The 13,711-nt window shown below is 39.2% G+C and overlaps 1 protein-coding gene across 1 annotated transcript; it reads right to left on the reverse strand.

Moving 5' to 3' along the window:
- Positions 1-10,511: 10,511 nt before the first annotated feature.
- Positions 10,512-11,055, reverse strand: LOC147508781 (histone H4). The gene has a single exon (XM_086599167.1). The coding sequence runs from the start codon at positions 10,992-10,994 to the stop codon at positions 10,683-10,685; it is 312 nt and encodes a 103-aa protein (XP_086455293.1). The 5' UTR covers positions 10,995-11,055; the 3' UTR covers positions 10,512-10,682.
- Between the last annotated feature and the right edge of the window lie 2,656 nt (positions 11,056-13,711).

The following is a 13,711-nucleotide window of genomic DNA, read 5'->3' on the forward strand; positions in this document are numbered from 1 at the left end:
AATACTGGTAAATGGGACTCCGGAAGGGTATTTTGAAGGGAAAAGAGGGCTCCGACAAGGTGATCCAGTCTCCCCTTATTTGTTTGTACTGGTCATGGAGATCTTGAGTGCTCTTCTCTCCAAAGGGCTTAAGCAGAAAAAAAAAATCGATCGCCTCCAAATGTAGGAAAATGGACATATCACATCTATGCTTTGCCGATGATGTCCTAATATTCTGCAAAGGTAATAAGGAATCTATGCGAGGCTATAAAAGACATTTTGCAGGACTTCTCTCGTGCTCTGAGGGCTTCAGTTTAGCAATGAAAAGACTACTCTCCTAACGGGTAGCATGTCGAGGAAGAAGAAGGGCGAAATTAGCGGCGCTATGGATATTTCTCTTGAAGCCCCCCCTGTTACTTATCTAGGGCTGCCTCTTACGGCCACTAGACTGGGTATAAGAGAATGTTTGCCTCTTATCGAAAAGATCACGGAGCGTATCTCAAATTGGAAGAATAAGGACCTAAACAGAGCTGGAAGAGTACAATTGGTGAAGTCGGTCCTAGCATCGTTCCAAACCTATTGGGCGAAGACATTTGTGTTGCCAAGAACAGTGATTGAGAAAGTGGGGAAGCTGTGTAATAGATTCATATGGGCAGGGCCAAATATGGAGAGCAAAATGCATCATGCTAGCCATGCTACGCTCAGATTTGACAAGGATCAGGGAGGGCTTGGTCTTGTGGATCCAAAAGTTTGGAATCAAGCTGCGTACTGTGGTTTGGTGGTTAAACTTGCGCAGAAATTAGATTGTTTGTGGGTTAGATGGGCATGGCAGCAACACATAAAGCACAAACAGTTTTGGACGATGAAGGTGCCGAGGGATTGCTCCTGGGTGTGGAGAGGGATTTTGAAACATCGAGAAATCGCATGGAAGTTTGTCAAACATTGTATAGCAAATGGCAATGGTACTAGTTTCTGGCATGATCCATGGTGCTCGGGGCCTCTATACCTGAATAACCAAGCTAGAAGCTTGTTAGGCAACATCGTCCCGAGAGGATCTGAGAAAGGTTTCGCAGCTTTAAGAGAGGGGAGATGGTCCAAATTGTATCGATGATATGCCGGGAGGTGAGGTAAAGGAGTGGATTCCTGAACTGAGATAAACTCCTACATCGATGAGGATCGGTGACATGGACCCCAAGCAAAGATCTGAAAATTTCTCATACATCCTCGGCTACTCTGTCTTGAAAAAAAGTGAGAAGTAAGGTAAAATGGTTTAAGATTGTGTGGGGAAATATTCAGATGCCGAAGCACTCCTTTACCACTTGGCGGCTTGTTTTCGGTACTCTCCCAACTCAGAATAGGTTGATGGCCAAGCGGGTGATAAGCAATCAAAGTCTTTGCTTGTGTGGGTGTCACGAAAAAAGTTCAAAGACACCTCTTCTTTGATTGTCCGTTCGAAGGCGGTCCGCGAATTTCAAGATAGCCATGGGACTGCCGGAGATGGTGCGAGCATCATCGATATTGAATGGTATTACTTGATGAGGCTTTGCGAGCAAATACCTTAGCTTCTGAAGTGATAAGAGCCTTTACCTGTGCGGCAGTCCAATCCATTTGGAATGAGCGAAACTGGAGGCTGAAGAAAGACAGATTTCGGTCAGCTGATGTTGTGAGCCAGAAAGTCTTGAGCAGCATGAAGATCTATATGGGTAAAACACTGGAGCAGGTAAAAGAGGAGAAGGCTGCAAAAGTGCTGCTAGCGAAACTGGGAATAGGAGTTACTCTAAAGCAAAGAGATGAGGTATGGGTAAAATGGAGTAAACCACCTGATGGGTTAGTAGTGCTGAATTCAGATGGATCGGTACAAAAGGAAAGGGCCAGCTATGGTGGAGCGGTAAGGGATTGGAATGGAGATGCTCTAATGGCGTATAATGGCAGCTCAACGAGAATGTCAGTTTTGTACCAAGAGTTATTGGGAGTTCAGAAAGGGCTAGAAGGTGCGGCACATATGAGGATTAAGCGAGAATTCAAGTGCGGTCGGATTCTCCTCGAGGCGATCGCGGATTTTGGCGAAGGAGGAAGAAGTGCCATGGCACTTGCCGAACATAGCTGCTCATATACAAGCTGAGATTTTGAAGTTCGAGATGGTCACTTTTAAGCATGTTTTTCGCGAGGGTAACCGAGTCGCAGATTATCTATCTAAGCTAAGTAGGAACTTTTGTAATGAGTGTGTGTACTTTATACCACCGCTGGATCTCAAACTTAATGATTTGATCTTGGCGGATAAGGTAGGGAAAATGTATCTGCAAGTTTCATAGTCCCATATATAAAGATTGGGGAGTCCAAAAAAACCCCTAGTTATTTCAAAAAAAAAAAAAAAAAAAAGAAAACTTATTAACTCTGGGTTTGTGAAACATATCGCTTGGAATTTTACAACTATGTGTATGTACCATACTACTATGAATGTGTAATAACTATTTTGGTTTATTTTGCAGCCCTGTTATTGCTTCCCCCAGTTGCTACTTGTGGATGAAGTAATTTGTTCTACGCGAAACATGAGGAAACTAACTTAGGATCCTCAGTGTGTTTTGGCTTCGAATTTTGTCTTCCTGCAAAGGATTTGATTTCCTCACTCTAATATAAGATTCGGGATCAGGTGAGTCTGTGAAATCTCTCAAAGGGTTGAGAAGATAACTAATACTATATAATTGATTACTAGGCCTCACGGTCATAGGGGTGTTGTCAGGGCTCTTTCTTCCGAATCTTAAGGTAACCATTATTTCTCCGCCATATTTTTTTTATGTTAACTTTGATGTGAGAGTTGAGTTTTTTTGCGTGATTGTTATGTGGGATACTCCATTTTTTGTCGTTCTATCTGTCAGTTGGGTGTTTTAGGGATTAATTAGATTATGTGTTTGAAGTATATTTGTTAATTTGAGTGGTTTGATTCAGAAGTTGGGTTTTCGTTTAGATATATATTTACCAGTAGAATATAGATGTAAAAATATGACTCATTAGTATTGGCTGCCTATCATTGATTATAGAATGTATTATTGGCTCAAGGGATGCAACCAATAATGATTATACAAAGTTAAAACACTAATTTTTTTATGGATAATGTAGTTATTAATATATGCAAGACACAACACAATCATGCTTAATTCCCAATTTGCTATGATATTTCCATTACCTTTGCAACTAATAATGACGGTTTATATACACACACCCTTTTTTTGTGTTCATGGTGATAAGTGTCGGGTATAAATGCAAGCGAATATATGTGATCATTTGCCTGTTTCTACCTTCTTTTGGTATTCACCCTCTTCCCATTTATTCAAGCTATGGTTGACGCAAGTCGGTGTTCTAATGTTCCCACATGCAATTCTCTTCTTACTGCATTCCTTCGGGCACACCGGTTCCCTGAAGCTTACAAAGTGCTTCAGAGTATGTTGGTTTTGGGAACTGCAACCTTCTTTACAGACTTACAAGTTGCTCTTCAGCTGCTTTACAGACATAAGAATTCATGGTGATATGATGTTTTGTTGTTAGCTCATAACAACCACTGGCCACGCAGCTCATGCATTTCTGGTGTCCATTCCACTTGCCTTACTATATGGTCAGAACGTGAAAGATCGTTCAAGCAACTTCGTTGATCTAATGCACCCCTTCCAATTGTGACTTCAAGCTCACCAGAGGTCGCTCCTTCAGCAAACTACTCCAAACTAGGGATACGGACATGCGTCTGTCATTGAAGGCTAAACCAAAACACTATAAAGGTTATGGAACCCACACACCTTCAACAGCTGCAGATAAATCAGTTATCACTGCAGCACATCCCACCTATGCCAGGTCAGCATTAAGAGGAGTCACCCCTGGCGCACTCCTTCGCCTTGATGTTGGAACCCCTAAGCCAGCCGATTTAACAAAATAAACAAAACAATGCCGGTAAAAAAAAAATAGAGAGGAGTTATTTAAGAAAAAGCTCACAGAAAGAACGACTCTGGAACACATTGTTGCAAAAGGTATGGTGGCTGCCATGCTGCTGGATGGCTGGACTTTATGGATGCGTACTTGGAGGGTTTAGATAATGATAAAATGTAAGTGAGTTTTAAAAATGATCAAATATGGACGTCACTGAAGTTGCTCTCCAAGGACTCGACGCTTTTTGTACCGGTTTGGTCATATGGTAGCACCCCTTGGTTCGTTGTAGAACTGCCCAGCTTATCTTCAGCGGAACCTTACACTTTGTAGATGTCAACTGATTTCTGAATAACTTTCAGCTTAGAACGGATCTGACGTCAACTGCTATTTGTCACTGCAACGATCCAGATACGGTTTGAGGAAAGTAGCCGCAGCATTTTCAACTGCTATGGACGTCACTTAAATTGATCTCCACGTCCCCGCAGTGTTTTTATCCATATTGGTCAGTTAGTGGTGGCACTTGCTTTGGCGCAAAAAAGCCCGTTTAAGCTCATGGGGGAACTTCTAATTGAAGATGTCGACTGATTTCAGCAGATGTTTAGCATTAGAGGTTTTTTCCTAGAATTATCAGTACACATGGAGCTTGGATTGAGATGTATGTGCAAGGGAAGGAGGCTCAAACGAGGGTCATAAGGCCATGGACACCCCTTGCTACGAGTTCTTCCTCTTCGCCCGCGTCAACTTAAGTAACCTCTCCAGGTGTTAGACCTGAAAGCACATTGACTTAGACAGCCTACAAGTTTGGCCGATCTTCTTAGTTGGACTCAGCTCTTTCTTATGATGAATATGATGTTGGATTTGCCTTTTATAAAGCCTCACCAGTTGCTTATCATTCTAAATCAGACCAAGGGACCTACGTGAGATTAGAAGAAAGGGTTATGAAAAAAGTACATGTCAGTCAAAAGCTTTATCGGATTAATTTCAGGACTGTCCAAACTACTCAGTATTATTTGTATGTGTTACAGCCTTCACACTGCCGTTCAAGTTCAACCCCGCAAGGTTCATACTGAACTTAAAATAGCAAGCTATGGGTGAAATTGATACAAAATCAATTGAATCGGTTCATGATGCACTTTCTTTGTTTGGGCCGGAAGATGGTCAAAGACCGCATAGGTCAAAAATCAACACTGAGGTACAATTTACAAAGTTTCATGTCAATTCATGGTTAACACTTGGTTGGACCTGTTTAATAAGACCGTTAATGTGCTATTACTGTTACTGGTTCCACCTGAACGTCGGTCTACCCAATATATTCAGAGTTTAATGATTAATGATTTTAGCCAATTGATTTTCCTCATTTTTCAGGGTAAGATGAGGTCTTACAATCAGGAGCTCCTGCTAACAGTCTTAGCCAACTGAGTAACTATATATGAATATGTTATTTTAATTGAATAACTATATATGAAAATGTAAAAAACTGCAATCTAACTCGATTTTGGAGAAATGGGCAGGAACGCGCTGGTTAAGAGAATCGGCCAGCAGTTGGCTTAAGCTTCAGTTAATGTTCCAGCCCAAAACGGTTAGCCAATGCCGTATGAAGTTGATGTAGTCAAAAGTATAGTCGAAGCAATTTCTATTGCAGTAACAATAGACAACAATGATTGCAATGCATTTCTGCAATTGCTACTGTGTTACTTTGTTCACGGAGATATGGCAGGTAAAGGAGTTCAGGAGATTGCCGCTCCATGGGAAACTTCCACGAGCTTCGTTTCCTGCTAAGGTAACCTCTTTCTTCATGCTCACATCTTTATCTGACTCTTTCTTTCATTCCGCCTTTCACCTTGCTCAAAGTCAAATCTATCCTCTCGGTCTCGAACTCATATGGTCCATTGTCCTATCCTTGAAACTATCATCTGCGCCTCTGGTTTTGAAAGTCGGGAAAACCATCACTCAGGCACAGTCTTGAACCCTTTATCTGTCCCTTTCGAGGCATTTTCAATGTCAGCTGACCAGTCTTCAGCAAGTGAGTTAGTCACTCGGAATTGGAAACGTCTACATTAAATCATTCGGTGTCGCTAAATCTATCATTTGATAAACATCAGCAGGGTCGACACAAGGTTGGGGATTCAAACTAAATCAAGTTCGTCTTGGAAGTTGGAACTTCAGTTCTTTGCTTGCGCTTCTACTCGACTTGATCGTTCTTGCTTTCTCCTTTCTTTCTATCGTACTTCACTTTCCTCACTGCCGGCTCTTTCTGCTTAAGTCTTTGTACTGGTCGCTATTGAGGACAGGGTTAGGGCTATGTTCTTCTTAGCTTGACTCTCCTATTGATCCTCGACTCTGACCTTCTGCCTTATCGTTCAAGTGATTCTTCTTTCTTTCTCTTGTCAAACCAGTGCTGGGATTACGAATCGCGTAAGCTGAGTGTCCTCCAACAGTTAGTTGTACTCCAGAAGTTCCTTCTCTCTTTCTCCTTTCTTTAGTGGACCAAAGTTCCAGCTATAACCAAACAACTGTTTTGCTAAGATTTCGTGCCATTCTTTCAATCGATATTGAAAATTCAATCATTACTGTTGCCCCAGGAGCAGCTGATGTTGAAGCTGTTTTCGACAAGCCCGGCATGTAGATGAGAAAGCCTTGAGAAGTAGGTACGTGTAGGGGTTGGAACTCTCCCTATTCAGTTGCCTACTTACTTTAGAGTAAATTCAATTTATGCATAGTCATAAAAATGCTGTGATGCACATGCAAAATAGACGTTCATCATATGTCATCCCACCAGCTTGCTAGACTAGATGAATAACGTTATGCTCATAACTCAACTGGTCCTCACTCATTCACGCAGGCACCCTCTAAGTATGGCATACCAAGGATCCAGAGATGATGCCGACAAAATTTAGAAGAAAAAACACCAATAATTGAATTATTACCAGTAGTACTTTCTTATATTCGGAGATCACATAGCGAGCGTAATCTGGGACCGCAAATTGGCGAGATCTTACAGAGAATGGGACTAAATAGTAGTTGTTAACAAAGTCATTTCCACCACAAGTGAAGAGAACAAGTGCTTCGTTCACCAGTCTTTTGGCCTGAACAGTGCCAATGAGTGCACCCACTCTTTGCTGTTTTTTTGGGCGCTAAGTGAGCAAGTTTAATTTATAATGTAAATACACTAAGTACAGTTCCATTTCGGATTAGTATTATTAGATAAGGTTCGGTGGTGTGGGTATTAGAATTTGAAATGTGAGGCTTCTTACAAATTGGATTCCAATTAATGTTGAGGACTCCAATCCCAGCCAGAGGCAAAGTTAGCACCAACCAAGAGTCTCCGGCCCAGTTAGCTATGGGCTTAAGTATGACATAGTAGGTTCTTCACCAATTGATCGCCTGATTTACATATATAATTATGGCATGTGTTAGTATATATAACATAGTTCTAAATTTAAGTAATAAAGCACTTTCAAATAAATTATACTAAAAGGGAATTGGAAAACAAAAAATTACTAAAGTACTTGGCCTTTGCTCAAATATGGAGCAAGATTTCCATTAACTTTACGGTCTGCGTACTATAGAGTATAGACACAAACTATAAACGCATCTCAATCAAAAGAATCTCAAAATATAAAATGCAGCACATGAAAAATGCGAGATATTTTACTAATAATATCGGGGATGTTGAGTCCATTGGAGAAATGGCGGTTACTTGCGATGAGTGGGATAGTCGATTCCATATGGATAAAGCGTCGGACGAAAGCGGTTGTTAACAGATAGTTATTGTTGCCACTATCCACAAGTGAATCGCCAAATACAAAAATGCACGCCTACCGCTGAGGAACAAAAATGCCCAACACTATAACTACACTAATTACCATGGAAGCAAAGAAAAGCCGAAGAGTTCCCCATAGTGTGTTCAAATGTCCAGAATAAACAATGTTGAACACAAAAATCTCTTGAACTATCTGTGTTTCAACACACTCAACTCTGACACGTACAGAATGGTGGTTTGATATCGTCTTTTGGTTGTAAACAAACACAGTTGCAAGTTAATATTTATTGGGGGTAGGTTAAGGTGTCCGTATGAAGGCAAGTTGAGTACAGTCTGGCTATCTGGCCATCCCAAAAATCTTTTCCTTTTAAAGTGCAATTATGCATTGATTTTCATATGGTTTGGGGTGACAACTATAAGAGCTATCCACTTATTTATAGGCAGGCCAAAAGAGGTACTAACATCTGCGACATCTATCAATAAAGATAAAAAGAGGATAAGGGATTCTTACTAATCACTCAAGCCTCTGGTATCTGTTGTAGTTTTGAATATTTTCATGGTGGCTACACTAAAACTTTTGGAAGCAAAATTCCAAATCTTAGGTTCTTCCATGTTAGTTTTGAAGCAAGATTAAAAAATGAAATTCTCTTGGTTGTTTTAACCCATGCATCTTCTACTCGCAGCTTTTGCAAACTCTTTTCGGTTCGTGGACATGACTTCGCCGGGGTGGTAGTGGAATTGGAGGTGACGGAGAAAGTAGCAAAGGGGTTTCATGAGCATTGGTTAAGGACGGTCAAAAATATGATTAATGGGTTCCGATTCGATTGTATTGGACATCAACTGGTTTCTCTAGCACCAACAAAAATGCATCTTTTGTAAAAGGTTTCCCTCCTGGTATTAAAAATCACAGGGAGAGCCAACATAACGGGTAATTACTTATGGAAAACAATTACGCATTTGTGAACTCTCACCAAGTCCCCATCGGTGGGAAAGAGTTAGCACACCGCAAGGGGCCTCTGCGCTACAGGCCCAACCACAGGTATGCACATTTACTTAGCTACTCATCAGTAAATCTCTTCCATACTTGAATCTGTACGTACCTTGCTTTGTGCCTTTCTATAACTATTTTTTTTTTACTATACTTCATCTAAATCAATTAGCATGCTGTTAATCGAGAGATTCTTAAGTTTCATATATTGTCACAACATGTGAGTAGAATCAGGTTTCCCGTATAATTAGGTGGCCTAATTATTAAGAGCTCAAAACACAACACACGTACGTACACACTCTCCTACAAAAAAAAAATTGTGTGCTTTCTCCCAAAATTTGCTAGCTTCCAAAAAACCCAAATTGAAAATTAATAAAAAATGGCAAAGTAAAATTATGTTTACACTTTTCGCCAATTTCTTTTTAACATCGCGTGCATTGCACGTGCATCTTGCTAGTAATAATAATATTTGGGTTTGTCTTTATTTAGTGTAATATAATATTAAATTTTATATATCAAAATCAAACTGATCGGTTCCAATTTCAGTTCGGGTACCCATCGATTTTTTACTATTCGGTTCTAACGGTTTCGGTTCTTTATCGGGTCGATTCTTAAAGACCCACTTTAAATGGGTCTAACATTTTAGGACCAGACCCGCTATAAATAGTTCCGGTTCCGGTTCCGATTCGAGTAATTTTAACATCCATATTTGATGTATGTATCAAAGTTCGTGCATTTACACATTGCTCCCAAATATACATACAAAGCGAAATGCCCACAGTGGACACACTAATGGTAAGTCTAGGAGTGGACACCGGGTAAATATATTCATAGTAAGTATTGGAGTGGAGAGATCTAAAATGTATTGGTAATTATTATAGAGAATGCATCTCGGCGTATACCCTCCAAAATTTCGTCTCTACGTTGAAATTTTACATTAATATATCATCATGGAACATTTTGATACATGATAACTCCACGCCAATTCCTAAAAAATTAAAAAGCCAAATTCCATGTGCAATATAGAGGAGGAAATTATTATCATCCTCGACAATTTTTGAAGTATATACTTTAGTAGCCAGAACTAAGTTTTCTATAAGAGAATGCTTTAATTTGGACAAGTTGGTTCTGCATTTAGCATAAAAGCATCATCAATGCACTGCCCCTATATTCCATTTTTAATATGACAGATAGCAATTTTTTTGGTAATTTTGTTCATCAATGCATTACCAAACACTTGTTTCTATCTCAACAATTTTTAGATTTCGACTAAAATACTTAGAAATTTAACAGTTATTCGCACGAGACAACTTTTGCCGTCCAAAATTTTTTCAATTTTTTTTTAATAAAAAATTAAAACGGCTGTAATAAAAAATTTCATCATTATTTTTTTAACGGGTCAAGTTTTGCCGTTTCAATGATTTGATTTTTTTTAGTAAAAAAAATTAGGGATAGACAATACAAGTATTCCCATTTGAATTTTTTTTTTTTTTAAATAAAAAAAATTGAAATTCACGGCACAAATTCTACGGTCCGAAATAAAAACTGAAAAAATTCAAAAAAATATTGGTACATAAACTGTTTCAGCAATTTTGATCGAGCCAATGTTTTTCAACTGCGCACTGATAATGCTCTGAGGAAGAACGTGTACATAAAGTTTTCAACTTCTAATGCCTTTCTAGAGTGTTAAATTAGACCGGAACTGGTATTGGACCGAATTGCAAGTAACTATTCGGTCAATTCAGATCTAGTTCGTGGATACAATTACGGTTTCTGAGGCAGCACATATCTAAAACAATTCATACACAAACCATAATAAAAACTAATGGACATAAGCAGAATTCGTAAATCTTTACAAATAAGAAATTAGAAACAACAAAAGAACTTTTCATTGATAGCTTCAATTCTAACATTGATTACAAATCTAATTACTTCATTCATTCTAATCTACCAATTCATTACCACTATCAACAAACACAACACCGCTAACAATTAAGTAACCCTAACCCTAAAACACCAAATCAAGAAACCCTAAATCTAACCCCCAAACCCATAGAGAGTCCTTCCCTGCCTCTTCAAAGCATAAACCACATCCATGGCTGTAACAGTCTTCCTTCTGGCGTGCTCAGTGTAAGTGACAGCATCTCGAATCACATTCTCCAAGAATATCTTCAGCACACCTCTGGTCTCCTCGTAAATCAGACCGCTAATACGCTTTACACCACCACGCCTCGCCAAACGACGGATAGCAGGTTTAGTGATGCCCTGAATGTTATCGCGAAGAACTTTGCGATGCCTCTTTGCTCCTCCCTTTCCCAATCCCTTTCCTCCTTTCCCTCTTCCTGACATTTTGTTATAAATTGAAATTTCCCTCTTCTTGATTTTTCAGATTTGTGTTTTTCTTAATGTAATGAGGGGGTGCTATTTATAGACTTTTTGAGTCTTCCGACTTTCGTGTGTGAGCCGTTGATTCAATTGGCAATCCGTGTCTTCATTTAAGTTGAGTTGTAGTGCGTTGGATTAGAAATAGTGGAGTCTCATTGGTTAGGAGATATTGGCACGGATCAAGTCATTAGTTTTTGTTCACCAAATAATGCTTTCTTCTTTTGGTCTTCAGAATTTCGTGTGAGCCGTTGATTTAACAATCTGATCCCGTGTCTTTTTCTTTTCATGAATGTTGGTACGATGGATTGAAATGGTGAAGTCTCATTGCTTTAAAGGTAAAGGCACGGATTTGGTTTTCTTTACCCAGCACTAGAATATGGTTTCATGGTTTGGGACTTTGGGTCCTCATCTATGCGTCCGACTTCCCTTTGATTTCTTTCGCACATTGATGGACGCCCATTTAGGCTGCCATCTTTAATATATAGAAAAACGAGTGGTCAAGTGAATAGTGAATGTGTGTGGACGTAGGGGCATTTTGGTCATTTCATATTTTTATTATATTTTTAACTTTTGAAGGGTAAAATAGTAATTTAAAATTTATAAGTTTTAAAAAAAAAGTCTGTGGATCCCATGTTGGTACCACATGCACAGTAGCTAGTATATATAATTTCTTTTTTTTTTTCTTTTTTCCTTTTATTTCAAATGATCAACCACATTAGAAGCATAATTTCAATGATTTATACATTATACATAAATAAATTATGTAACCAAAGGTGAAGAGACATGTGGGAGCATACACAGGGCTAGCTTAATCCCACAGCAAAGGGCTAGCTTAATCCCACAGCAAAATATGCAGCTGCTTAGGGCCTCCCAATATAATTCAGCCCACGATTGTTTGTCAGCACACCACTGCTTTTCAACCCCCTATTTTAACAGTTAGATAAAGGGTCCGCTTGGTAAAATGCAAAACATAGCAAATGTAAAAATAATTGTTTTAGAAAGTTTTGCTTTGGAAAGTTGTACAAAATAAAATTTTGTTCAAATTTCTATATGCTTGGTTGATTAATGTTTGAAGGTTTTAGAGTTCTTTATCAATTTGATTTAGAACCCTAACCATGAAAAATAAAGGAGAGAGAGAGGGGAGGAAGTGGAATTTCAAGAGAGATGCAGTTTAAATTTCGCGAGATGGAGATCAATGGAGAGGAAGAAGACATATAACAAGATGGCGAAGGGTTTCTGGGAAGTTTTGTGCCTAGTTTTAGATTGCAAAATTATCTCCACAATTTAATACATTTTAGAAATATTTTCAACGGGGCCCACCATATAACTATTGAACCAAGCGCTCGGAATAATACAAACACCGGAAAACTTTCTAAAACAAAGTTTTGACATGTTTTTCGGGCTAAACAAGCAGACCCAATGTTTTTACATTGGAAAGTAGAAAAATTATATTAGTTCTAAACATACCCCACGTTTCCCTCGCTTTTTCCTCAACAAAAAAAAAACCTCGCATCTATTGGCATTCAAATTTTGTTTAGAGCTCCCAATTGTCTTGAGCCGCCCCTGAGCATTCATGGCTAAACAATACCATTTCATCCGTATTTCCATAGCTTGTACTGTACACCTTTGTAGTTTTTTTTTTTTTTGCTAAAGATATGTTATTATCTTGAAGTCATCCTCCTCTTACAAACATTCATGATATCATGATTAAGCCACCTCCCTAAGAAAGGCGGTGGAGTTACATTCCAGACCGAAGAGTACTTAGGTAACATCCAACCATTTTGTAATCTATTCTCTTGATCTAATGTAGTATCCCATGTCATTGTTTCTACCATATGCGCAGCGAACGTTGCCAATGAATCAGCCCCATAATTAGCTTCCCTGTAGTTCCAATTCAATTGAAAGTTTCCTTCCGAAAATAAGTCTCGAATTTCCTTTATCAGCTCCTTTGCACTTGCTGGTAATGGGGATGACAAATTTGTTACAACCTCGTAAAGCATTCGACAGTCCGTTTCGACGAGAACATTTGCCAGGTTTGAAGCTTTCGCAGCTTGTAATCCTATTTTCAGTGCAATTGCCTCAACCAAAAAAGTCGTAGAGAAAGCAATGGGAGTAGCAATGGCCATTATGAACATACCATTTCCATCTCTCGAATAAGCACCCACCGGCCCTCTTTTTTGGATTCCCCAAAGATGATCCATCAAGATTAAGTTTAATCCAAATGAGATGGTGGGCAGTCCCATTTCACATTAATTTCAATCTTCTCTGAGCCATTTTGAATTCGAGTGTCAACAATCGCAGCCATGATTTCCGTCATCTTTCTTGCTTTGATAACACAACGGAGAGGCTGTTGTGGTTTTCCATTGAAGATAATATCATTTCTCGCCAACCATATGGTCCATAGCCCATCACCTAGTGTACTCATCCACCTTCTTGCATCGACTTCATACTCTAAACATTTAACCATGTATTGTAACCACTCTCTGAAGGTGTCAGCAGTATAGTAATCCACAGAAACTGACAAACCAAGTCCCAGCCAAATAGCTCTAGCAAACGTACATTGGACAAACAAATGCATAGGTGCTTCGTCCACACACTCACAAAGAGAACATACTTTATTCACCGTTAAACCTCTCCGGCATAGGAGGTCCGCAGTTGGTATGAGCTCATGTACTAACTGC

Source organism: Coptis chinensis, chromosome 3, assembly GCF_015680905.1.
Source record: "Coptis chinensis isolate HL-2020 chromosome 3, ASM1568090v1, whole genome shotgun sequence".
NCBI classification, from domain to species: Eukaryota; Viridiplantae; Streptophyta; class Magnoliopsida; order Ranunculales; family Ranunculaceae; genus Coptis; species Coptis chinensis.